This window comes from Dermacentor albipictus, chromosome 1 (assembly GCF_038994185.2).
Source record: "Dermacentor albipictus isolate Rhodes 1998 colony chromosome 1, USDA_Dalb.pri_finalv2, whole genome shotgun sequence".
Taxonomy (NCBI): domain Eukaryota; kingdom Metazoa; phylum Arthropoda; class Arachnida; order Ixodida; family Ixodidae; genus Dermacentor; species Dermacentor albipictus.
The window spans coordinates 154,530,624-154,558,493 of record NC_091821.1 but is presented as its reverse complement, the minus strand read 5'-3'; the positions used below and the strand labels follow the sequence as shown (position 1 = coordinate 154,558,493).

The following is a 27,870-nucleotide window of genomic DNA, read 5'->3' as shown; positions in this document are numbered from 1 at the left end:
AACTTCGTTTGACAGCATGGTTCATTTGTTCTTTCGAAAGGCCGGAGTACTGAGCATGTGCAAGTATATTTCTTCACTGTGTGTGCTACCGTAATGAGCTGCGACAAAACGCACCAAGATGTGCGCGCAACGTGCTCAGTCTTTGTTTGACTCGAAAGGAAAACAAAGCACTCAACAATGGGAGTCGAACACGATGAAACAAACGGACACGATTAAATGAAAGTTTTAGGTTCAGACAATGAGCTGGAAGTGATTTTTCTCGACAATCATTCGCTACACCAGACAGACCCTGCCCGCCGGTGGGGAATTGGACACGTCACGCTCGGAACTTCAGTTAGTATCTCGTCATGTCCCCAGCGGCAGCGATGACAGCGCTCATCCTGGAAGGCAGTGAAGTGTAGAATGACTTGATCAGGGATGTGTTCATTCGCAGCAAGTCTCAGTCGCTGACGATGGTGGATCGAAGCCTATCCTCGGGCGACTGATAGAGGGGATGTTGCGCCAGCGATACTTTCAACGAGCCCCAGACATTTTAAATGATCTTGGCGCCCGGGGATTGAGGCGGCCGCTCCAAGAGAGTGACTGTGCGCTCTTCTAGCATGTTCTTGCACAGCACGATCGAGCAGTGTGGATCGGCGTCCTATCACGTTAGAATATATAATCGCCTTCCAGAAACGGGCCGTCAAGAATGTATGGAATCAGTACGTCGTCTATGACTGCCCTGCAGCGATGAACTTGCATAGGAGGCGTATCAGTGGGCGTCGCACAACGCTTAGCAAATACCGGCTCATTTCACCCAGTAACGATGTGATCGGCGCCCTGCACCTGACAGTAGAATGTTTCCCGACAATGCGGCCAGGGCGCGCCGCCGTAGCAGACGACGCCGTTCAAGATCCCGTCCCTCGAGCATCTGCGCGAGCTGCCGCCGCCGCCTGACTCAAGCGCTCGCCGCATCGCGATGTAATGCGCTTCGAGTTTCCCCCCTAAATGTGAAACAGACTGTACCCCGCCCTTCGAAGGAAATGTCCACGCGCACACACGTAGGCACACACCGCGCGCGGCACGAAACGTGCCCAAACACGCGCAGTGCAGGAGGCAATCAAGGCGGCGCGAACGAGAGATGGGAGAGGGGTACCACCCGCTAATAGAATTTTGCTTCGCATGCGGCGCTCTCAACGCCGGCGCAGCAGCGCCGCTCTCGGTGCCGTTCTTGTCTATCGCACCCCGTTCGCACCGCCCACTCAAACGATCTACGCGAGTCAAACGTCGCGATCGGCACGGACAGCCGGGCCGCGACGTGCCATGAAGGCGGACGCGATCAGGGCATGATCAGGGGGCGAGTGGCGCGCCACGTGTCGGGGCAGCGCTGTACATCGTCCTGGCGCACAGTGTCGTCCTGGCGCACAAAGCACGCCTTTTTTGAAGCAGTTTTGTATGGTGGACTACTTCACTTCATACCACGCACCACAGACGAAGCGAACGGCCTTCAAAAGGCTGATTTTCAGGTCATGCCGGTATACGTTCCAGGAGCTGTGCGTCGATGACTAAGATTAAATTAAAATTAAATTATGGGGTTTTACGTGCCAAAACCACTTTCTGATTATGAGGCACGCCGTAGTGGAGGACTCCGGAAATTTCGACCACCTGGGATTCTTTAACGTGCACCTAAATCTAAGTACACGGGTGTTTTCGCATTTAATGACTAACATTGACCATTGGATTGGCCACTCCAGCATGCGATATAAAGCCTTCACGGCGGCGTCCAATGGCTGCAGGCCTGCCGTCTCCATCCATCCAGATGGTTGAGGAAGGGTATGGCGCCGCTTTGCTTTCCACTTTTTTTTTCGTTTTCATTCTGTCTCGGCGCGAGGCGCAAAAACTAGTGTTCCTGTATATGCTCCCGCAGGGAGCATATAGCATATACAGGAACACTAGCAAAAACGTGCAGCTGGCGCCATCTTGTGGTGCGCTGCGCCAATTCACGATGCTCTCCGGTGCGTGGGCGGTACGGGCGTGGCGGGACGCGCTGCGCGGCGATAGATACGAACTCGCGTAGGTGAACATCGCCCCGTCTCGGCATTGCTAGTTTCAGGGAAACCAAGCAACGCAAATGACAGGATTACTCTACATTGCAAACGCTGCCTGACGGCAAAATTTTGATCGTTATATCCGATATTCGGTGAATGTCGCATATCGTTATATATATTTTCCCCCATAGACCCAATGCATAAAATGATAGTTCCCTTGACCCATCATTATAACTGATATATCGTTATATGTGGTACCACTACAAGTGGACTGCACTGTATATGCATCCCTTCTTCCTGTCTTCATCATTATCTTTCATTAATCTTTCGTGTCCCCTTTCCCTTTTCCCCTGTGCAGAGTTGCAGGCCAGACCATGCTAGCTCAGGCCGACCACTCTGCCTTTCTCATAAATTATCTTTTTCTCCTGGTGATGTAACGTACTGTCGTCATCGAGTTATGCGTGAGAAGTGTAGTGTAGCAGTACTCCTCCTTCACGCTTCCCTAAGAACACTAGGTGCCATCTAGCACCGCCGTCGCAAAGCCTGGGCGTGGCCTCCGAAATGGATGGCGCGACGGTGCGTGCGATTGCTGCGAAATGCGTCATGTCGCAACTGGTCTCCTCTCTCACGCTTCTTCCTGGACACGCTGCGCCCTCTAATGGCACTGCCGAGAAGTCGACAGGTGGCCTCCGAAACGAGAAGCGTGGCACGCCGATGCGTGCGAACACTGAGAATAGTTCTCTCGCCGCACACCCAGTGGCACATGCTTAGTGACCCAAGTTGGCAAGAGGTTCACTGAAGAGCAGCACATGGCCAGTGCATTCATGGCACAGCTCGCTAAAGCATTGTTGTGAAAGGCATTCAATGAAAAGCTGCACATACCAGGTTCACTTGTGGTGCATCCTGCTAAAGCATCGGGTTTCTGCCCTTCGGGAACATTTGTGACTCGGGTTCCAATCATCAGAAAAATTTAAGGAAACTTCGTCATTGCAGAGAGGCACATTCTTAGTAGCATAAACCGTCGGACATTTCTTTAATGTTATTAGCATTCTTTGGAAATTTCACTTAGTTTGCGGTGTGTATGTTCGTCTGTATCTAACCTCTTTTAGTCCAACTTGGGTCACTGGTTATGTGCATGCCGCTCTTCAATGAATACCTTCCACGACAACTTGGGTCAGTGGATATGCATGTGTCGTATGTGCCGCTGTTCATAATAATAATCATAACGAACATATCGCCTATCATTATACACCTGTCATAACACAGATTGCTAATCATACTGACGACGTCAATCATCCGCAAAGGACAAAGGCACAGCTATTTTCAAAATATGACAATTCTTGTGCTGGTGCAAGCAAGAACAGTCTATAGAGAGGTTCAAGCCAGCTTTTAAAGCACTGCTCATTCAGTGCGTTGTGCACTGCACTGGCTCCACGTATATATAATGTACCCACATGTTTGTCTTCGATCTGGCCCACCACAACTCTTTTATGTTGAGCTTCATGAATGTGCATATGCATTTTCTTTTACAAGAATATGTATGGTGTGTTGGTTACGTTTATGCTAGGACGCAGAGAGATGATTGCATATCGGGATTTTTTTTTAGGTTCACCAAACCTCTAAAAGATCACCTGTTGCAGATAGCACAATTCTAACCCTTGAACTAAATTACTCTATGAGGCAGACATTACTTCCACGACAATGAAATGCATAATTGACTAACAATATTTCACGAATTAAGTTGCTCCTTACGATGCGGCTTTTTTAAAGGCGAATAAGGTAATGGAAGAATTATATTTGCAGATTAATATAAACAAGCTAAATATTATTACAAATAAAACCAGAGCGCTGCCATCTTTAGAGCTTGAAAACAGGCAAATTCCTACAGTATATAATATTACTTTATGTTCTTCAAAAATTGAGATTGTTAAATTTGTTAAGGTTATTGGTGTTTGCTTTTCTGAGATGTTAATGCGGGAAGATCATGCAAATCACATACTACAAAAATTAAGCTATATTACTGGCACATTAAACAGAAATCACTATTTACTACCACAACCCATGAAGTTATTTACATTTACAAATCTATTTTCCCTTCTCATTTAAATTATTATAATTTAGTATGGGGCACCACCAGAGACAAATGTTATGAAGCTAATAACTCTCTCAGAGAAGAATTCTATGGGTAATTGCAAACCTCGCTTACTGCGAGCCTATGTCACATTTGTTCAAGGAATATGACATATTAAGGTTTAGTGTAGTGTTAAGGTATAGGCAAGCATGCACATATTTTTTAAGTATTAAGCAGAGAAACGTCTCGTTCAGTGAAACTGAGTTTAGAAAGAAGTACTTCCACCTGCGAGACACGGCGAATAGAACTTTGGAAAGTTCCTACTTGCCGTTCCACAAATGGCTTGCGATCACTCAACAATAATTTGCCGCACTTACATTAAATAAATTTCATATATTGGGTATATATATTTCACTATATAAACTATCTGCTTTGGCCGCACCAATTATATTAGATAAATTACTTAGCTTACACTACCTACTCTGAGTGCATTATTAATATATTTAAAGCTGACATCCTGCGCTTTTTTTCCTTTTTGTGCTTGTCAAACTTATAACCTTATGTTGTTGTTGCCATTGCTTGGATCTTATTGATAAATACGCCACGTGAGCCTTATAAGTTTAGGCATTCATCAATTTAAAGGTGTCTGCAGTGTTTATCGTATGTGCGTTGACATGACGTCCATTTATTCCTTTATTCTCTCTTGTTCTATATTTTTGTGTGTTTTGCTACCCTGCCTTGCTGTCATATATTGTCATGCGCTTGAAGGTTCTCAAGCTGTCTCTTTGCGGCTTTTTTCACACCCTCCTACATTGTTCAATGGGATACAGATTCATTCATTCATACCAATTAATTTACATCACATATTGCAATTTACAAATTCTAGTAGTGCATTTGCAAGGCATATCGACTTGGAACGAATTCAGAGGATGGCACCAATTTTACGATATGTGCTGTCAGACTTGCGGTAAAAATGCAATGTTGTTCCACTTACTTTTTAAGATGCTGTGTTATGCATTGAAACTAGAGGTGGGCAAATGTGCTAATTTTCTGTTTCCCTCCCTCACCCTCACAACGCAAGTACCATCCTCACCCTCACGTTGAAAACTAACTACCCTCCCTCACCCTCATCCTCAACTATAGAAAAGTTACCCGCCCTCCATCACCTTCAACCTAACGCTGAAAAGGCCACTATCCTTCTCTTACCTTCTGTTTTCTACAATTTCAAATAAGCCATTTGATCTGCCCACGAGCTTAGTTTATAACACTGATTGTCTATGCCATTCCTATTGTCAAAGCATGCCATACTGCTTTGCTTTAGGCGCTTGACCATAACTGGGCAAAATAAACGGAGCTCACTCACTCACTCACAAACAATATTTTAGAGCACAGCTCTTAGGCGCCCGTTTCTGCGGCAAGTGTCGGCATCTTCGGTGAACAAGCAGAGCGAAGGATGAAAGAGCGAACGCGGAGCACAGCGGGTGAGCACAGAGAGAGGGAGGAAAGCGAAAGAGGAGGGTATGGCAGAAGCGCGAGAAGTGTAGTGCTGCGCAAGACAGGCTCTGCGGCAACGATGGCTACGAGATGGCGCCAGAGTAGCACATGTCTGTTCACCGATGACACCACTGATACCATATATGGAAATGAAAACATGCATAGAGGTGCGCTCAAATTTCGCATTAGGGATGTCATAATCCTCGGTGAATTTTCTTTCTTTTCTTACCTACAAGAGATGTAACTGAATGGCATAATCCACACAACTGCGATGTAAAGGACTGTCCATGAGCAACAATTACAGGTCAGGCAGGAATAAGACACGACTGCCATTTATGGTTCACTTTGGGATAACATATACCCGTTTATTTTACTTGCAATAAAGCAACGCTGAAGTTGCAGGATGTGGACGCACTTTGCGAACTGAAAGACATCAACCAAGGATAACATCAATACAAATAGCAGGAATGTTCTTCTCACGACACCGGCACTACTTCGGTGGCACCTTTTGGCTTTTCTGCCTCCTTGTTAGGTTGTTTGGCCACCGTCATCGGCTTCAACGAATCGACTATGATTGGAATCATCCACGGCCTCTTGCTCGGAGTCTCCAGCTTGGGTGCTTTGATGGGCGCTCACCTGCGCTTTGACAGAGCGCAGATGAGTGCAGGCTTTCACTCCTCCTTCTGGGAGGGTGAAATGCCGGGTGAGCTCGCACTTCAAAGCTGGAACCATCCTCGATCGCTTCTTTGGGCTTCGCACTCACCTCGACGCAATCATCGACCGCCTTGACGCAAATTTCCTAGGAATTGTAGTCCCGAATGTTGCAGCTCACGAATCGTCCGGTGAACGGCTTCGTGTGTCTTCCTCACCCATGCTCAGCAGACGCTTCCGAGGGCTGCCAGAGTGCACAGCACTACGGAGACATCGGAAGCTCGAAATGTGATCTGTCACTGTCTGCTTCGCTTTTTTGTTTGTCTGACTCACCACCGCCAACGTCGAGCCGTTTAGCTGGTCCAGGGCCTTGAGAGAACAGGTCTTCCTAGTAGCTGAAGAGCGGGTAGAGCACCAGGCGCATCATGATGCAGCACTTTATAGCAGCAACTTCGTAGAAATTTGGTAGTTTGAAAACTAGCACTTGCTGAAGCAACGCCCGCTATGAGAACACAACTCGATCAAACGTCACCACTGGGACCTTAATCTGCAGTTGAGCAGACGCCGCCACTATTTATATGTGTGCTGGTGTCGCAACTAAAAGAATGCGCAATTTCAAGATAGGCAGACAGGAGGATACTTACGTCACTTGTCATCACCGCTTCGCTTACGGTATTACTGCCTGTCTCCCAAGTCTGGACAATCGCATAGGCTCTCGGATGTTCTCTCGTGTTCTTAATGTGCCCACCAATGTTGGGGCTGGTTGGGCCCACCAACGCTTTGACGAGCTAGGAAGCTAGGTAGCTTTGAACTGCTTCTGACAGAACAGGCTGAAAATAAACCATGTCATTAAAGCATATTTTTGGCGGATTTAATGACCAAACCTCATGACAACTAGCAGTATTCAAGAGTGTTTATTATTTGCCTCACAACATAGGCTCCTGTCATGCGCACCAGTTTTTCATCTCACGTATCATTCGTCTCATTAAATACTAGGTGCTCTAAGTTTTACACATTGAACAGCTAAGAACTTTCTGATAGGCTGCTACTGAGCAGTCATATAACTCATTCATTATGTACAAAATCGCAAATAACTGCTTTTCCTCTTTTTGCAAACAGCAGCAGATGACGCGAGAGCTTTCTCGAAGCTTTCACGTGTTGCTGACCAATCGCAAAGCGACTGGCGTGACGACATCAACACACATTGCTCTGATAGAGATTGCGTGCTCGGAGAAAAGCGCAGAATAGTATATAAATTGCACGCAGAGAAAATTCCCCTCAGACTTGCGACTTGATTTACGAGAGCAACAGTTCTTCACAGAAAGCAACTTGCACAATGCATTCATCATGCCTAGCCGCATGCACTCGGACATCCCAGCCATCGGGGTCGACCTGGGCACCACGTACTCCTGCGTGGGTGTTTTTGCACATGGTCATGTCGAGATAATCAGCAATGATCAGGGCAATCAAACAACGCCGAGCTACGCTGCCTACACTGACACAGAGTGGCTGATTGGCGATGCTGCCAATCAGCTGCTCCGATGCTGCCAAGGCGCAGGCGGCCACGAATTTCAAAAACACGGTGTTCAATGCAAAGAGGCTGATTGGGTGCTGCTACGATGACCCCACGATTCAATATGATATCCAGCACTGGCCTTTCAAGGTGGAGGACGACAGAGACAAGCCGAAGATCAGCGTTGAATTCAAGGGTGAGTGCAAGCGCTTCAATCCGGAGGAAATCAGCGCCATGGTTTTGACCAAAATGAAAGAGACGACCGAGGCGTACCTGGGAAAGAAGGTGAGCGACGTCGTCATCACAGTGCCCACTTACTTCAATGATTCTCAGAGGCAGGCCACAAAAGATGCTGGCGATATCACTGATCTCAATGTATTGTGTATCATCAACGAACCCACAGCAGCTGCTCTAGCCTATGGCCTTGATAAAGCCCATAGGCTAGTGCAGCTGCTGTGGGTTCGTTGATGATAGGCTAGTGATAAACACAACATCAAGTTGGCCGTGCATTAACATCCTCCAATGTGACCCTCTGTTACGTTGCCTGAACAAAACTTCACGAAATTATTCACTCCAGGGTACATGTCCCAACTGTAGAATTGGATATGAGCAGTAATAAACTCATATCCATTTAGCAGAAATCCATTGCTTAGCACCACTGTTGAGAAATACATCCTTAAATTCTTGAACAGGAAAAATTATGATCCATATGAGTGTAGCAAAAAGCTACAAAGTAAACTCGCACACTTTTCTCAGAAAGCTTGCCACAGTTGAAGAAAAATTCAACCTGATGCAGGAATCAAACCAGGCACTAGCGCCTTTCAAGAGAGTCGCTCTACCATATCAGCTAACCAGGAAGCTAGCAGACTGCAAAGCGAGGCTGAATTAATCTGCAATTTGAAGCACAGGGACAATGAATATGGCAAATCATTTCTGCAGAAATCTGCAAGGTGGAGGAAGTTTCATGAAAGGGAAAAATGTCACTCACCTGAGTAGCACAAAGCTACAAAGAAAACACAGACCCGTTTCTTAGAAGAAAAGCTTTATGGTTGAAGAAAATTTCACCTCGGTCGAAGGACTGAACCTGGAACCAGTGCCTTTCCATGACTGTCGCTCTGCAAATTCCCGCAGAACTGATCTGCCATATTCAGTTCTTATTCTGTGGTGAAATGCATTGATGTTACAGTTAAAACTTCTGAGTACTGTGGAAAACGCAGTGCTGATAAGTCTTACCTGGCATCAGTCTTTAGCATAAGAATAAGCTGGTGGAGATGATGGGTCAGTTGGTAATGTACAGAAGCATTTGTCGATCACTTCGAGATACAATTACTTTTGCGAGATTCTGCGTGCCTTAGCACCGGACATGGTGTCTACAAGCAACAGCGTTTCTGGCACTGTGCGAGGAACGCCACCATCTGTAGATGCTGATGCATCCAGTGCCGAGTCACGCAAACCCTCATGAAAGTTATATTGCCGAATGTTATTCACCGAGAATATGCCATAGCATCTGACAAGAAAAGATGGTCTGTTCAGTCTTTCATGATGGTCATGCTACCTTTCATTCTACTTTACTCAACTTCATGTAACAACTGCAGAACTAAAAATTAACAATAAAACAATGCACATCAGAGGATTGATTTACATTCTAGTTAAGAATGTAAATACCAGAAGATGAGATCACCTTAAGTTCTTTGCAGCCATTATGAAACAGGTACTGCCACTAGGAAAAACATTTGTGAAAATGACTGACGCAATTACACTGTCACATGCGGTGTTGCAGGTAGCAAACACGTGGACAGCAAAAGTGGCAGACGAATGCCACTCTTCAGTCATGGTGGTGATTTCATAGCCAGCTTTCACTCAGAAAAAATCTGAGTAGCCAGCTTCTGAGAGAACTTGGAGTAAATTGAGGGCAAATTTAAAGTGCTAACTATCAGGTAACTAAACTGTAATTGAAGTGTAAGAACGGCTCAATACTGTTGTTATTGGCACATTTGTAAACTGCAGAACTGCACGTTGAGGTATCACTGCTCTCGCCGCCAGACATCTGTTTCCTTATGACTGCTGTCATATTGCGAACATGGAAAACAGGAAGAGAAACACAAGTTCCATGCCATAAACTGGAACATTAATAATTAATGGTATTATGGTTGCACTTTGCACGGTAATAAAGAGCTAAAAAATCTCAAACCAGTTGCAAATATAAATTTGATTGTGCAAGTGTCAACAAATTTCCATTGCATTTCAGTGCCTACAGCTGCTATCTGATAATGACGAAGTCTATGACATAGGCATGCTTCATTTATTCCGATCAATGACAAGCAATGCCGTGTCCAGAAGCGCCTCTATCACTAATTACAGATTTGATGAACACACAACACAATGCATGGATCAACAAATCTTATTCTGCCAAAATTAAAGTACATCCTATAAAGTACACATGCTCTGCAGAATAACAATCCAGCAGCTAGACAATGATGCCATTATGTTTAGGACCATGTTTTTATAACGTATACTGAATAATGTAAACAGATTTAAATAAAGTACTGATGCTCAGCACTGTAAAAAGATATACTAAAATTTTCATGTCTCATTAGTAAAAACAATGATCTTATCCAACAGAAATAAAAAGCGTGCCTCAATAATCAAGAAAATTGATCTAAACACACACTTACAAAGCATGTATGAGTACTTCTGAATCAGAACAGCCAACATGCATACATCCATCACATTAAAGCGTAGACCTAGAAAGCCACTATGATACATATCACGTGCAGTAACACTCCTCCCAAGCCAAGATGACTACATCAAGCACCATGTCGCAATGAGCTTCTAATTACTGGCTGCAAATAATGGCACTATATAGGCCCTCCAGCAAATTGCAATTTTTTAGCTCTGTTTTAAACCATCAGTGTAGTATTAATAAAAGCAGCAGGCTGAACACTGATTCAGGGCAGAAAATGTCATCCCACAGCTACATGACATTCAACAGTTTAGATGTATGGGTTCCTGACAGGGAATGCAGCAACCAATATTGAGCGAAGGTGACGATAAAGATAGGAATGATTGCATTAAGATGAATTACAAGAAAAACAATGGCCACCCACATTCTCACAGAAGACCACCAGCATATTCATCATCAGACTCTCCAGCAGTTGTTGAATCAGGAACTTCAAGGTGGTCCTGATCTGGTTTATCAACTGTTCCACTGTCTGCATCCTTGGCATCGTCTCTTGCCTCAGCACTGAGCTTAGGCTCTGGGGCTGTCTTCTTGGCAGACTCTGCTACCTGCTGCCCAAGCATTCTGGCCAACTTCGCATACTGAAATGAGCATGCAGCATTGTGTACAACATGCCACGGGCTTTCTCAGGCACATATCCCTATCAGTGTCCTGCTCACCTCTGTATCCATGTGCCGGAGGAAGGGTGCGTTGAGAGCATGAGTAACCATATCTGGGTCCCCTTCATCGTATCCTTTCAGTAAGCATGACAGGGTGTCCTGTTCTTGTGCTTCAAGAAACCTGCACACACAATTTTTGAGTGGCAACTTGAGTGGCAACACAAGTTTCTGCTGTTGCACTTAGGTGGAAACAATAGAGAGGTTGCTCCTGCTCACCCTCCATCATGGTCAACGGCCTTGCTGGCTGCTACAAAGTCATCTCTTGCCAAGTGCACAAGCACCAGTGCCACCACCAGGCGCCCAACAGCTCGTTCATCCTGCGCTTCTGTCAGCAGCTGCTTTTGCCGAGATACGGCTTCCGCTGCCTCGTCCCACCTAGCCAAGACAAAGATCCAAAATATGTGGAACACTGGGCACACAAAGTTCTCGTAAGATTACAGGCTAGGCAGTGCATCAGGCATTAGCCCAATGACTGTGCAATATTTTGTGGGCACAAACTCAAGAGAGGCATAAGACAGTGCCTCACCTAGAGAGCTTGAGCAGAAGGCGAACTGCATGGCCACAGAATTCAGCTGATTGCCTCGGGCGATCTTCAACCTAAGAAAAAAGAAAATGCTAGCATAAGTTCAATGTAAATGATTAGGGATGGCCAATTGATAGATTAGCGTCCCTATTAATTTAATAATGCTTCAACTGTTCTTTATTTTTTAATTGTCATTAATCGATTCAGGTCACATGAGCAAAATCAGGCTCAGGCAGAACCAGCACCGGCATCCACACTTCAGTTGCTCAACATCAAGGAAGGGAATGAGAGATTGAGCTACAATGTATGCTGCACTTCCGAGCCAGTGGAGATAAAATTCCGTCTCTGCTACAACTGCTAGTGCACGGGCACTGAACAAAGGACCAATGACATGCTAAGAAGGCTTTTGTGTCCTATGATTTGACGATGATGGAATGCACAGCACCTTTCAAAGTGTTTTTCTGGAATGGAGGTGCCCAAGTGCCTGCTGCACAAATGGACAGGTGAATGCCCCGAATTTCAGCGTTAATCAACTAGTCCAAACTGCATTTTTAATACCTCACAAACCCTTCACAAGAATAGCATTATGAAACATTGTTTCAGTGCACAAAAAAAATCAAGGATGAGCAGAGAGGGACAACACGAACGCCTGGCGTTGTTGCCCTCTCTGCTCAACCTTGTTTTTTTGTGCACTGGAACGATGTTTCATAATGCTATTGACAACCAACTAGCCCAGCTGTCCACACTTCACAAGAAGACTGCAGAAAGCTAGTACGAAAGAATGAAGCATGTGCAACGCTTGTCCCAGACTGTAGGACTACCTGAACTTCTTCCTAGGCATTGATATGTTTGTCTTCCTGTTCTGCTAGTATTTCACTCAGTGTCCAGCAAGGTGCAAGTATGGTGGAGTGTAGGAGTATGAAGGGCATTCTTGCTGGAAATTTTACTGGAGCCCTGCACGCCTGGAACGGCTCTTGCACTTGCCAATTTTGCAACGTCGGAACGTGGTGATGCTGTTGATACATAAACTGGGACGAAGACAAGAACTACTACTACTACTCTCGCAATCTCTGAGCTATCTGTGAGGGGTTAGTGGTTTCACAGTTGCCACCACCATTGCTAAGGAAAGCGAGAGCGGGAACGAAAGAGCGATGGAGAAGCCATGTGGATCAATGCTGTGCGCACCTTTCGCCAGTCACAGTAAACTCCAGGGATGAAGTTAGTAATCCTAGGGATGTTTACAGCATTATATGCAAAAAGGCATTTTCTTACAGTTGCAGAATCACCACTAGGGGTGTGCAAATAGGGAGTTTTGAGACCAAATCGAATACGGATCGAATAGTTCCAGAAGTGAATTGAATCAAATACTTTTTGAATAATGAATAGCCATTATCACAATTAATATAAAACTACGTTCACATCCCAGTATTCTTAATGTTAGCAAGTTTCTGTCATTACATAGTACGTTATGAAGCATTTGTTAAAAGCATAAATGGAACATTAGGAGCAAACAAGCAGTTTCTTTCCATGCACAGGGCTCTTCAGAGAGTGCAAACAATCGCTGTACAGCCAGTAAAGTACGGCTACCTAAGTGACATAGCCTGCTTCACTATGAAAGTTCTCAGGTTTTATGTCTATACTATGACCATGTGGGTGAAAGCTTACTGTAATCTTACTCCTATTTTATGTTTATATGGGCACAATGGGCATATTGAAGTACTTGAGAGGTATTGAAAAGGTATTTACATTTACAAATAAGGACTATTCGATTCAAAGACCGAATCAAAAAGGACACTATTCGATTTGTTATTAGAAAGTTTTGAATATTCGCACACCCCTAATCACCACGCTTAACTACTGCAAGTAAGTGGAGTGCCCAGGTTTGCCAATGCAGCTAGAGTCCCGAGAAAGAACAGGCAACTATGATCACTTATGCCAGGCACCCAGTTCAGGGACAGATAGAAGAAAGCCTAGTGCAAACTCTTACTTCCTGGATTGTTTTAGAGTGCAGCTCTGAGGCATCCACTTTTGCATCAAGCGTCGGCATAACCAAGCAAACAAATGCAGCGAATGAAAGAGTGAACGTACTACCCAGCAAGGAATGAAAATAGCAGCAAGAGCAAAGAGAGTGCAAGGAGGAAAGCGGAGAAGGGTATGACAAAAGCATGAGAAGTGTAGTGCCGCGCAAGATGCGCACTTCAGCAACGATGGCTACGAGATGGCACCAGAATAGCGTTCGTCGTCTGGGAGGTCCGTATGTGGCAGCTGCTGTGAATCACGCACACGCATCACCCACGTGCTGCTTCTTGCGATCGCACGATTAGCAAGGTAGTTGCGCCACACTTCACTCTGTGTGCAATGTGCCACACGAGACAGATTGTCTGCACCAGCCAATATATTGAAAAATTAGTGCTCAAAGTTCACATTGGGGTGTATCGTAATCGCCGGTGAATTTTTTGCTAGTCAGCCTCTGGCTACTATTAAAGACGCCTGACAAGCAAAAGTCCTCCAGATAGCCTTGGACACACCTTCATACTAACCAACATCACATCCAGCAGTGAATGCTAGGCTGGACACCCTGTCTGACACAAAAATGCAGCCTCCAAGGGGAACTTTTGGCTGACGGTTCCATCAGCTTAACAGCTGACTTCTGGACTTCAATTGCCAACTATTGTTACCTTGATGTCGTTGTGCATTATATAAACAACTGGGTGCTTTGACTGACAACATTACAGGTGAGAAATGTGCCCAAATGGCACACAGCTTATCAATAAGCCTGTGAGATTTTTGGTAACTTGATGTAAATGTGGTGGCCGTCTGCAAAGATAACACATGCAACATCTGCCATGGGGTTGAATAAGGTAACTTCCACAGCCTGAAGTGTGCGGCACACATGCTGCAACTGTACACTCCCAAGGCACCCGAAATTATTTAAGTGTTAGCTATCTGTCGGAACTGCACATCATTTTAAGTGCAGCTTGAACTACCAGTCAGTCCTTTCAAAGCATGTAGCAGAACTAGGTGCACCTAGAGAGAAGCTCCAACATTATGTTGCCACATGATGGAACAGCACATACATAATGATAAGCAGCGAGCTTGAAATTAGGAAGCCTTTGCACTGTATCATGGAAGACTAGAACAGCAGCAAGCCTCCAAGCATCATTGGTGCGAAGTGCAACATGTTGGAAACACTGTGAGATAGCTTGAAATCTCTGCTTGATGTGACAGAGCTCCTTGGGGAAGAAAAGCATATATGACTCGATCAGTTGCCAACACAGCCATGCAAAAGTCGAGGACCTTGAGAAGTCAATAAATGACAAGCAATGACTGTGATCTGACATTTATCTGCTGCTTGAATGTGATTCTGGTGGATTCCAGTGATGATGGGTGGTGTTTTATGGTGCAAGGGCCCGGTATGGCCAAAGAGCACCATGACAAAGGTAATGTTAACGGTGCATTGTGAATGATGCAGGCAATGAATTAAACAATGAATTTCTTATGGTATATGTGACATGGCTGTAAAAAGGCCTAAAATCGGTCGCTGTGGATGGCGTAAAATATATAGTTGCTAAAATAATGACTCTGACTAAGTAGTGCTGTGGGCTATGGTAAGGGGGTTTCGTTAAAAGCATGATGCAATAAAAACATAACATTGACACTTTAGCTTCCAGAAAGCCTTTGAGTACAGGGCTGTTATACGCGAGCTAAAAATTTCCTGGCCAAATGATTTCGAGAGTGTCTGTTTCAGCTAAAAACTCTAAAACTAGTTTCGGATTAAAAAGCGGTTCATTGCTGAGAAAAAATTTCAGGTGAAGAGGAATATTTTCGCGATATGCGGAAATGAAATACTTTTTCCTCTGTGCTTCTATTGCAGGGCATTGAATAAGAACGTGCTGGACTGTGAGATTTTGGCCGCACTTACTACAAGTGGGATGATACCCCCCAGTCAAGAGGTAAGAGTGAGTGCCGTAAGTGTGTCCTATTCTTAATCGGCAAAGGAGCACTTCGTGATGTTCTCTCCGATACCCAATATCCTAATTTGGGTTTTATCAAGTGCAGTTTATTTGATATCTCAGCATTCCACTGTTGCTGCCAATGTATTTTGAGCTTGTGAGGCAGGTATGCTTTAAGATCGGTGGCTGGGATGGGAATGTTTATGTTCGTGTCACTAAAAGCTACTGAAGCAGCTTTCTCCTCAGCAGCTTCGTTGACCTTTATGCCACAGTGGCCGGGTACCCAGCATAGAATGATCATTCGTTTAGCACTATAAGCTGAGCACAGCAATGTATATAGTTCATTAAAGACAGTGTTTTTATGTTTACGTACATTCATAAGGGCTCGCACTACACTCAATGAGTCTGTGAATACTATAGCCCTAGTAAGATTCGTTTGCCTGATGTGCTTCACTGCAGAGAGTATTGCACATGCGTCCGCTGTAAAGATACATGTATGTGGGTTCAATGTACCGGATATTAAGAATGCTGGTCCTAGTGCTGCGTAAGGAACACCAGAAGAAGACTTAGATGCATCTGTGTAGAATTCAGCACAAGAATATTTCTCCTGAAGCTCAAGAAAATGTGACCGTATGTGTGCCTCAGGTGCTTGCTCGTTTTGATATTTCTGCAAACGAGACGTCACATTCGATAGACTGCCACTCCCACGGCGGTAGAAGCCGCGTAGTTGTCATTATGACATTCTCTAAAACCGGTGTACCTATTTCTTCGGACAATGCTTCCAACCGAAGGGACAGAGGAGGTCTAGTGCCTGGGCGGTTACGGAAAAGCCTAGCCGTAGACAGGTCGTAAATAACTGAATGGCATGGATGATGGAAATCTGATTTCACTTAGAGGGCGTATGAGAGACTTAAATATGTTCTTTGAAGATGTAGGGACCATTCGTTAGATTCAGCATACAGGCTTTCTACGGGGCTAGTCCTGAACGCACCAGCAGCAAGACGGATACCCAAGTGGTGGACGGAATCGAGCATCTTCAAAGCACTAGGCGTCGCAGAGTTATACACAATGGCTCCATAGTCAAGGCGTGACCGTATTAGGCTTTTGTACAAACTCAAAAGGCATCTTCTGTCACTTCCCCAAGATGTGCGGGACAAGAGCTTCAGTAGATTCATTGTCCTCAAGCATTTCATTTTCAGATATTTTAAGTGTGGGATAAAAGTTAGTTTGGAGTCTAAAATGAGGCCTAGAAATTTATGTTCATGACTAACAGATAGCCGTTCTCCATTAAGATCAATAACGGGCTCCGGTATTACCCCTCTCTTATTGGAGAAAAGAATGCATGTACTTTTTCCAGGGTTTAGTTTAAAGCCGTTCTCGTCTGCCCACTTAGACAACTTATTCAGGCCAAGCTGCACTTGTCGCTCGCAGACACGAAGATTACATGACTAGTAACCTATTTGGATATGATCCACATATACGGAATAAAACATTGTATGTGGTATGATAGTATGGAGCGAATTCATTTTTACAAGGAATAAAGTACAGCTCAGCACTCCACCTTGTGGCACACCTGTTTCCTGAGTAAATAGACGAGACAGGACATTACCAATACGAACATGAAATGTGCGGTTGTACAGATAACTTTGAATCACTTTTAGCAAGTTGCCTCGGATGCCCATTCCAGCTAGATCACGAAGAATTCCGAAACACCAAGTAGTATCGTATGCTTTCTCCATGTCTAAAAATACCGATAAGAAAAACTGTTTGTGCACAAAGGCATCCCGGATATTTGTCTCAATACGGACAAGTTGATCTGTTGTGGATCTATGTTCCCTGAAGCCACACTGCAAGGGATCTAGTATCTTGCTACTTTCAAGAAAATGCACCAAGCGATGGTTAGTTATTTTCTCAAAAAACTTACATAGGCAGCTTGTTAGGGCTATAGGCCTATAGCTGCTGGCCAAAGACGGGTCCTTGCCCTCTTTCAGAATAGGGATTATGACTGCTTGCTTCCAGGCTGACGGGATGTAGCTGGCAGAGAATATGGCGTTAAAAAGGGAGAGGAGCGTATTGTGTGCTTCGGGATGCAGGTGTTGAATCATCTCGTAAATTATTCGATCGGTTCCAGGAGCTGATTTATTACAACTATGTAGTGCAGCCTGAAATTCAGCCATATTGAAGGGACGGTTGTACGATTCATCGCTCTTTCCTTTTAGGTCCAGAGGCAGTCTCTCGGCTTGTTTCTGGTATCTAAGGAATGCATCGGAGTAATGCAATGGGCTAGAAATGTTTTCAAAATGTGCCCCAAGAGAGTCAGCTTGGTCCTGAAGGGTATTTCCTTGCGTGTTTACTAATGGTAGAGGATGAGTTTGCAGACCTTTGATTTTATTCACTCTGTTCCAGGCTTTTCGTTCGTCAGTATAAGAGTTGATGCTAGAAATATATCTTTGCCAGCTCTCCCTTTCGGCACGGCGCCGCGTTCTACCCTCAGACTTTATTTTCTTGAAAATGATCAAATTCTCCGTAGTTGGAGAGTCTCGAAGGTTGTTCCAAGCTTTATTTTGATTTCTACGCGCTTTCTTGCAGTTATCGTTCCACCATGGAACACGTCGCTTACAGGACGATCCATTTGTTACGGGGATACATACTGATGCCGCATCAACTGTGAACGCCGTTAAATATGTCACTGCATCTTCGATAGATAGATTACAGATGTCACTCCAAGTCAAATGTGTCAGCTCCCTGTATCGTGTCCAATCGGCACAATCGACTTTCCACCGGGAGACATGTGGAGAGCACTCATCACCTTTTGTTAGTTTTATGACAATGGGGAAATGGTCACTCCCGTACGGATTCTCAATCACGTTCCACTCCAGATGCGGCAAGAGTGAACTCGATGCAATGCTCAAATCGATAGATGAAAATGTTTTGTTTGCGACACTGTAAAATGTAGGATCTTTTCCATTTAGCAAGCAAGCATCTGTAGAGAGGAGGAAGTTTTCCACTAAGTGTCCTCTGGCATCACAACGACGGCTTCCCCAAAGGGTGTTGTGTGCATTAAAATCTCCAATGACAATGTAAGATTCGGGCAGTTCATAGATAAAGGTGTCAAATTCTGTTTTTGAAAGTTGGTAGTTCGGGGGGATATATACAGAGGTAATTGTAATCAGCTTATTAAACAGTACCGCATGGACTGCAACTGCCTCTAGGGGTGTTTTAAGCTGTAGTTGCCGACAAGCAACACCCTTATCTACAATAATTGCCACACCGCCAGACGAGGCAAGGGCGTCGTTGCGGTCTTTTCGATAAACGGTATACAGCCGGAGAAAGTTCGTGCGTGAAGGATTAAGATGTGTTTCCTAGACACACAGCACCTTTGGATTGTACTTATTTAAGAGTTCCTTAATGTCGTCTAGGTTGTGGAGTAAACCCCTCACATTCCATTGTATTATCTGTGTATCCATAATGTATGTGTTTTGTGCTGTGTGTCTAAGAAATATAGCTTAGCTCACGAAGCCTTTCCAGGCCCCTTGATGCGAGCTCTCTCTTTCTTCCCGGCACGCTCGAGGGAGCTGCACCGTTCCTTGGGTGTCTGAGACACCAGATTTGTGCTCGTATCCATCACCTCGTCTGAGGCGGTGGATACTGCCCGCGGAGCGGGGATTTTTGCAGGAGTGGTGGGCCGATCTGCACGAGCAGTGGCCCTGGGTTCAACAGGCCCGAGGGTCTGCTGTTCCTCCTGTGCGGGGGCTGGAACAGCGCTGGCTGTTCCGGCCAGGGGGGGCTAATGGCGTGACCGCCGTCACACTCCGTGTGACTTGGGCGGCCGCCGAATGATGTAGCGCTGCCCCCTGGCGCGCCACATCAGTGTACGAACTAGATTGGTTCAACGAGAAGCGCTTGTGCGCCTCTTGGAAGGAAAGGTTAAGTTTGACTTTGATTTCGATTATTTGTTTTTCTTTTTTCCATGATGGGCAAGAACGAGAGTATGCGGGGTGATCCCCTTCACAGTTAGCGCAACGTGTGGCGGAAGTGCAAGTGTCGGACGAGTGCTCGTTTGATGCACATTTTGCACAAGTAGTGCACCCTCGGCAACTTTGCGAACCGTGCCCGAACCACTGACACTTGAAGCATTGGCGTGGGTTAGGAATGTATGGCCTTACCCGCAGTTTGCAGTAGCCTGTTTCTATTGAATCTGGTAAGTTGCTAGTTCCAAAAGTGATGATTATGTGCCTGGTTGGTATTTCTTTGTCGTCTCATCTTATTTTTATCCTTTGTACCTTGACGACGTTCTGTTCTTCCCATCCTTCTAGTAATTCACTTTCGGCAAGTTCGATAAGGTCATCTTCTGAGATGCCACCGCGCACTGTGTTCATCGACCTGTGTGGTCCTACAGAAACGGGAATGTCCCAAAACGCTACAAGTTTTGATAGTTTGTCATATTGTGGCTTGTTGCGAACTTCCAGTAGAAGATCGCCACTTCCCATCTTCGTAACTTTATAACCTGGGCCTATTGCTTCAGTGATAGATTTAGCTACAAGAAATGGTGATATCATTCGGACTGTCTTAGTTTCGTGCCGACTGTGGACAACGTGGCATTTAGGAAAGGACACTTTCAGTTGCATGAAAAAGTTGAACTGTTCATCGGTGCGCCCCCTCTTCAGGGAGCGATCAGGTAATAGGGGAAAAGCTTCAGCCATAAGTATTTGGAAAATTCGGCGGCGATGGTGGCCACCCACCACGGAGCCCAACAAGGGGACGCTACAAGATTGGAAGCCTGCAGACGCCAGCCATGCATCGCCACTATAACCTAATATAAAATACCCAAGGTTGGATAGTTACACCAGGTTAACCCTTGCCGCCAGGAATACAGAAGTAAGGAGAAGTGATGAGAAGACAGGAAAGATGAAAAAAGGCGAGAGAGAAAGACGAAGATTGGAGAGGAGGACAGGAAAAGGCGACTGCTGATTTCCCCCGGGTGGGTCAGTCCGGGGGTGCCGTCTATGTGAAGCAGAGGCCAAAGGGGTGTGTTGCCTCCGCCGGGGGGCCTTAAAGGTACAAACACCCAGCATCAGCTTAACCCCCAGGATCCCCCTTTCCCCAGACACGGCTAAGCCGCGCACCGCAACACGCGGGAGGGTCCAACCCTCGTGTACTCGGGTACGTGGTGTCGCAACACACCAAACGCCTGCTGATGCAGACACCCCTGCGGGGTGGTGGATTCCAGTGACAAGAAACTTGTAGCATGGCAACATTATAAAGATTATGAGGTGGCCTCTTCTCTTGATCAATGAGCCTAGCATGCTTCAACAAAGACCACAAGGAGCGCGTTTAGGAATGGCTTTCGAGGCTAGCCAGTGCATTATTGTGCAAGCAAATCCAATGTGCCCCGAAGAAACAGAGGAAGTGATAATTTTCAGTGGGAAACAGCACGAAGTCAGCTGCTATTATACCTTTTAAAGTCAAAAGTCACTGATTATTTGGATCTTTTGCAGGGGTGACTAGCACAGGGCTCCCATCTACACCACACCTTGCAAGCGCTCTTTCAGTGCAGCTGCATGACTTAAATAACCTTAGGAACTCTTTACGGCCAAGGAATATTAACAAGCTTCATTGCTTCTGCAGCTGGATCTCAGTGGATTTTACATGCTTGAATGTCCACTCGCACAAAGTGTTGTTGACATAAAATTAAGGGCAACTGCCAATTCAAATAGCACGGTTTGTTTTTCAAAGTTTATCTACACAAATTGCTCATTTTTATTTTTACCTCATGTACATAAGACAACAATCCAGTTAATCTATTAAAAGGTTCTGATTAATCTGTTTTTAAATTTTAATCAATGACCCACCATACAAATAAGACATAATAAGGTATCGCCTTACTGAAACTATTTCAGCTGCTCTGTTGAAGAATTCCACAGCCACTTCAGGAAACTTGCCTTCAAGAATTCTGAAATAAAAATGCACACAAATTAAAAAGGTACATACAATCCACACACAAAAATATACTTTCATGCTACAGCCCACTGAAATCCAGGAGGGAAAACATGCGGAAGGCAGGAGATGAAAATTCAAGATGATGAGCAAAACGAGAACAACGTAAAAGCGGGAGCCAACATTTCAACAAGTGGACTTGTCTTTTTCAATACACCCTCAAAAAGACAAGTCCACTTGTTGAAACGTTGGCTCCAACTTTTACCTTTTTCTCGTCCTGCTCATAGTCCATTGAAATGTGGCATAAGCATGATCCATGCTTTTAGCATGCCTTGAATTATAAATGTGTCTTTAATTTTCACACTGGAGGTCTTGCCAGGTTTAGTGCAGGTTATAGCAAGTATATTAGGAGAGGATTCTGTGATTTGCTTCACCTGCAACAAGGGTGTTGAACCGCACCCGAATTGAAAACCATACCATAACTGGAATTCTAGCCGGAACTGAACCAGAACCGATATTTTTGGAGCATGCCTGAACCTGAACTGAACCTAACCAAAAATAATAACGGTTACCAGTTCAACAGGAAATGGTTCAAGCATATAGGGAGCAAATGGGTGCTCAATACATCAGCAATTACCTATTTGAAATGATTACTTTTCAGCAGGCACACTCCACAAGAACATAACTGAATCAATTCTGTCTCTTCAGTGCCAAAACCCTGATTTGATTATGAGGCATGCCACTGTTCCAACTCAAGACTCACAAGAACATCATTCCGACTCACGAGTTGAGTTATGTACAAGAATGGGGATAGACGATTGGTACGTGCTGGTAACTATACAGCCAATTCGGCAGAGATGCTTGCACTTATGAAATCAGCCATGCTTGTTGTGTTCTGCTGCTGAAACGTTGTTTCAAGGTCACCACAGAATCCCCGTTTCTGTTGAAGCTCCCAGTTCGGCCGTTAGGTCAGCTCGCTACTATTACTGGATGCATTGTAAAACGCACATGTCAGGACACATGGAGTGCAAAAACGATGTCTTCGAGAAGAGAAAATGGAAAGAGCAACTATTCACGCACACAGCTTCTTGTAATAATAATAATACTGCGCCCACTAACGAATGCCGTCACCTTCTCAATGCTTAGTAAGAATGGCTGTAAGCAGCACAGGAGATGTGCTTTTGTTGCGCGCTCTGGTTCAACGCATGTTTGGCAACTAAGCAGAGCACAATGCCTTTTGATTTCTACAAATAATTCTCAGGGCACAATATGCATGATTTCGACTTTTTTGCGTGCATTTAGTCAGTGCAACAGCTTCACCACATGCAATTGCATAGGAAATACCATTGCGGGTGTTTGGCAAAAACTATCCTCGTTCATGGTTGAGATGCATCAATGTCCTTATCTGCTTTGGTTTAAATAAACAAGCAGAAAACAAAGTGAAATATCATTTGCTGGCTTCTTTCTTTTTTACAGACTAGAACTTTGGAGTTGTAAACTATGTAATGCAATCTATGTAATGTGAATCCATGCTTTGTCACAGTTCACTGCCCACCAGTTCTGCAATAATTACTCGAAGCAAAATAATAATAATAATAATAATAATAATAATAATAATAACAGTGACTAACTATGCTGCTGTGAAGGCATGGATGCCAAGCCCACCCTACAAGAACACAGGCACTCGTGTCCTTCTTATGTCCTGTCTCTTGTGCTGTTAGTAGTTTAATTACTTTCAGTGTCATCGTGCACCAGATGTGAGCATACTGTATCACAGTGTATATGTATAAAATAATGTAAATGCACCTTTTGTTGCCGAACAGGCGCAGCAAAATTTTTCGTTTCCCTTTTTAGAAATTGGAAACATTTGATATTGGATGGTCATTTTTCTCATGTACTTGTATTTCGTTCCACCAGAAAGATTTGCTACTCGAACACCCCTATAAATTTCTGTTTTCCCCGTACTCAGTATGGGTGAAAATAAATAGAAACGCGAGAAAGAGGGAGACGCATCGAGGCATCGCACCACATGCCGCACACTTTTGCTACAACACTGCCTAAGATGACCATCACTTTGTGTATGGCTGCTGTAGCTGTACAACATTAAACGGCAGTGATATTCCTGTAAAAAACATTCATTTTTGCTTCTGATGTGCCAGAAAGCCCATTTCTTCCACCTCTTGACAAAGCCTGTGCATGCACCACGCGGACAAGTCGATAGCACGCTGCAGCATTTCACCATAGGACAGGATAATGTTTACTTTGTTGCACTGGCTCACAAACCCATTCAGTGTTGCAAATTATTATAAAGCTTTATGTCTCTGAACTGGAAAGAAATTGGAGCACAGTGAACCCGAAGCGAAGCAGTATTTTTTTTTTTTTTTCGACGCCCTGCCTGCAACATTCTTTTGAGAAATTCCATTGTCCTAGCCTTCACCCTTCTAATACCCCAGTTACATGGCGTACCTTCAATCATGACCTAGCTCAAACGGGATAGTATTTTGCGATCATGATTGGCTCACTTCTGCAAAGAAGCCAACCACAATGTAGACATTCAGTTGCAATCAGACTTGAATGCAATCCAAAATGCCCATCTGACACCGATGGAGCTTACTTGTCTACTCCAGGTGAGAACAGAATGAACTTGCACATCCTAAAGGAGCTTCAAGCCATTTGACCTAGATGTCTCATGTGAATTTAGGACAAGGTTATCTACCTGTATTACAGAGTAAAAACTCTTGACCAACAAATCCACATGACAATACTCACAAGGCAACTTCCACAGACTGCAAACCATTCAACTTAGCATTCATCATCACACCTCTCAAAACCCCTCTAAACATATGTGCATTAAACTTCAAAAGCAATGCAAACATTATAAAATGAAATGTCTGAGAAAATGGCCAAGTACATAATTTGACTATAAGAATTCAGTCACAAAACTCACTTTGCCCCTCGCTCCAAAACTAATGCAGCTGTGTCAGGGCTTCTTGAGTCAATAAACAAACGAGATGCTCTATCGATGAGTTCAGCTGCAGCCTGCAGGTTACCCATATCCCTGCTGACCAATGCTGCTTGTTCTAACTGCCTGAAATACAAAGTACCAAGTTATTCACGTAATTAAAACAAACTTTTTAATTATTTTTGTAAATTGTTCTTATTGATTAACATACTGATTGTTGACTGCACTGAGACTACATTTCTAAACAAGTACAAATCCTTTATCAGTCCGATATTGAACGTTTATACATACTTTTTTGTACCTATAAAAAGGTATCTATAAACGTTGGTACTGAAGGCGGCACGATTAGTGGCAACAGATATTCCCATATGCTTGCAAAAGTTTCATTATTCAATTCTATGGTGCTAAATATTTGGCTATAGCACGTGCACTTAGTGCATGCCCCCGGGCCTCTATGTCAGTAACATTGAAAGCAATGCGCAATGCTGATGGTGAAAAAGTAGCAATGCAGATGGTGAAAAGGAGAATGGAGGAATGGGCAGAACGTGAAGAGATCTTGGGAGAACTGCAGAATGGATTTAGAAGGAACAGAAGGCTAGATGATAATTTATTTGTTATAACACAGTGCATAGAGATAGCGACAGCCAGGCAGAAACCACTACGGATAGCTTTTTTAGACATTAGAGGAGCCTATGATAATGTAAACCAAGAAAAGTTATGGAGCCAGTTGAGGGAATATGGTCTAGATAGAAAGATGATTGAGTTCCTACAACAAGTTTATACAGATAATGAGGTAGAGATAACATGGGAAGGGGAAACTACAAAGCCAGCTAAAATAAGAAGAGGTCTCAGGCAGGGCTGTCCATAGTCGCCTCTGCTTTTTATGATTTACATGAGCCAAATGGAAAAGAGACTAGAACAGAGCACAATAGGAACTGACATAAGCTATATGCTGGAAGGGCAGAAGGTAGCTCAAGTACTAGCAGGACTGATGTATGCAGATGATATTGTACTGCTTGCTGACACCAGAGTAGGGCTACAGGAACTAATGAGCATATGTGGAGAGGAGAGAGAAAAATTGGGACTGCAATTCAGTAGAGAGAAGACTGGGATAATAGTATACAATGAAGAAATGGGGGAACCATTGGAAATACAAAGCACTAAGATTGATCATGTTGAAAAATACAAGTATTTGGGCATATGGCTAAACGAGGGCAAGAAGTACTTGGAAGAACAGGAAAAAATTATGATTGAAAAAGTGAAAAGGAACTCAGCTGTAATGACACACAAGGCACTATGGAACTATAATAGGTACGAGGTGGTTAGGGGCGTATGGAAAGGGGTTATGGTACCTGGCCTCACATTCGGAAATTCAGTACTGTGCTTGAAATCGGAAGTTCAGGCATGCATGGAAACGACACAGAGAAGTGTAGGCAGGTTGGCCTTAGGAGCACACGGGAACACCCCTAATGAGGGAGTGCAGGGGGACATGGGATGGACGTCATTCGAAGGTAGAGAGGCAATAAGTAAGCTAAAATATTAACAGAGACTCCCAGCACTGGAGGAAAAAAGGTGGGCAGGAAAAGTGTACAAATATCTGTACATGAAAAGTTTGAACACAAAGTGGACACTCAGAACAAGGAAGCTGAGGAATAGATACCTACAGCCGAGGGAGGGGGTCCAACGTGGTTCTAGTGTGGGAAAGGAGGTGAAGGAGACGGAAAGAAAAATGTGGGAAGAAAGAATGCTCGGAAAGCCAGCGCTATCTATGTATAGGTCACAAAAACAGGAGATTAAGAGAGAGCTCTTATTTGATAACTCGCGGGGCAGCTCACTATTATTCGAAGCTAGGACGGGGGTTTTGAGAACGAAAACATACAGGGCTAAATTTGAAAACGTGGACCTTTGGTGCACAGCTTGCGGAGCCGAAATGGAGACCACTGAGCATATAGTGCTGAGATGCAAAGACCTTCGCCCGACTCTGGCAGAGGGAACAGTAGCAGATATGGAAGGGGCATGGGGTTTTCCCGGGGAACGAGGGCAAATAGATGAGAAAAGAGCGGCAGTAATGAAGGGGAGGCTAGAGGATTGGTGGAGGAAGTCAAGGGAGAGATAATACAATAAAGCGGGGAGATAATGTTTCCTCTACTTTTTTAGATAGTTAATTTGGGGGGAGGAGCGGAGTGAAAACTAGTTTAAGGAAAAGAGGATATAAAGAAAGGAAAAATAATTAGGAGGGGGAGCAAAAGGCTAGGTGGCGCCAGCCGCCGCCCGTTACAAAGGGTATAGCCGCCATCCATCCAGCTGACAAGCGTGGTACTAAATGCCGAGTACACAGCATATTACCCAGTGTGCCTTATAGATAACCAGCAGCGGTGTTGTAAGCCGAAGTTACAACATCATTGCACAACAGGCAGAATGTTCAAAACGATCCACTTACTTGCCGCTAGCGAAGAATCTGAAGGAACAAAGTTAAGGATATCACGGGGCTCATTCAGCATATGCTGGTTAACTAGTTCAATGTAGCAACTAGCAACAACAGTCAACTAGTTCAATACAACGGCTAGCAACAAGATTCAAAGGATACGATCCATTCTTGAGGTAGCAGTCAGCTGCGCGGAGATGGGCGTCTTTGCATTGGTCCAGAGACTTCGCCGCTTTAAAGCAAGTTGCTAGTCGCAGTGCGACAAAGATAGAGAAATGTAACATCAGCGAGCAAAGCACACAACGCGTGTGCGCTATGCAGGTATTGCACAGAACACTCTGAACATAATACATTACCTGCTCGGCTGAACTCGTTTGCGGCGTTATCGAAATCTGGCTTCCACTTCAGCAGGCCTGTTTTTAAACTGAAGAAATATAGGATGTTAAAACAGGGCACCATACACTAGTGACTTCTGCGGACTGCGAAACTGATTTCGTAGCGACATTTACAATGATCACACATAGCATTACACCATTACCATTTCTCAGCTTGTCGCAGAGCCTCCGTAGCCTCAGCAACCTTGCGACTGGACGAAGAATTTACCGGTGTACCCATTATAATGAATAATGATAAATAGGTGCTGGACACGAGCAAACGATTAATACGGCCAACAACTACATCAACACGAATTGAAACTAACCACATAGAATAAAGAACCAACTCCTAACCAGCCGTCGGCCCATCGGCTGCAGCAACAGAAGCCGCATGACACAAAGTAACGGTGCTGTCACAAGCCGCTGTTGCGCCATATCAAAATGATCAAAATGCCGCATAAAATTATACCTTAATTGTTGCCCCAGTCAATATATTTTTAGTATTACGTTTTTGTGAAGTGAAAGTATTCTAATAGTTTGC

General features: G+C 44.5%; 1 protein-coding gene and 1 pseudogene across 8 annotated transcripts; one reads left to right on the top strand and one right to left on the bottom strand.

Annotated features, from left to right (window-relative positions):
* Nucleotides 1-5,924: 5,924 nt before the first annotated feature.
* On the bottom strand, nt 5,925-27,739 carry LOC139050913 (gamma-soluble NSF attachment protein-like). Of its 8 annotated transcripts, XR_011509147.1 has the most exons (14): nt 27,494-27,739; nt 27,312-27,379; nt 27,118-27,202; nt 26,971-26,988; nt 24,516-24,656; nt 21,518-21,584; nt 11,682-11,752; nt 11,372-11,530; nt 11,156-11,276; nt 10,864-11,077; nt 7,899-8,029; nt 6,888-7,073; nt 6,577-6,638; nt 5,925-6,505 (listed from the first exon to the last, which is right to left on the bottom strand). XR_011509147.1 is itself a non-coding variant. In XM_070527768.1 (10 exons), the coding sequence occupies exons 1-10, from the start codon at nt 27,658-27,660 to the stop codon at nt 10,868-10,870; spliced, it is 1,107 nt and encodes a 368-aa protein (XP_070383869.1). In that variant the 5' UTR covers nt 27,661-27,739; the 3' UTR covers nt 10,140-10,867. The 8 variants fall into 8 exon arrangements, 1 of the variants encoding a protein (XP_070383869.1); XR_011509148.1 differs by having other exon boundaries at nt 5,925-6,275; nt 6,356-7,073; XR_011509146.1 differs by having other exon boundaries at nt 5,925-6,228; nt 6,356-7,073.
* LOC139050924 (heat shock 70 kDa protein-like) lies at nt 7,591-10,001 on the top strand (annotated as a pseudogene).
* Nucleotides 27,740-27,870: the final 131 nt, after the last annotated feature.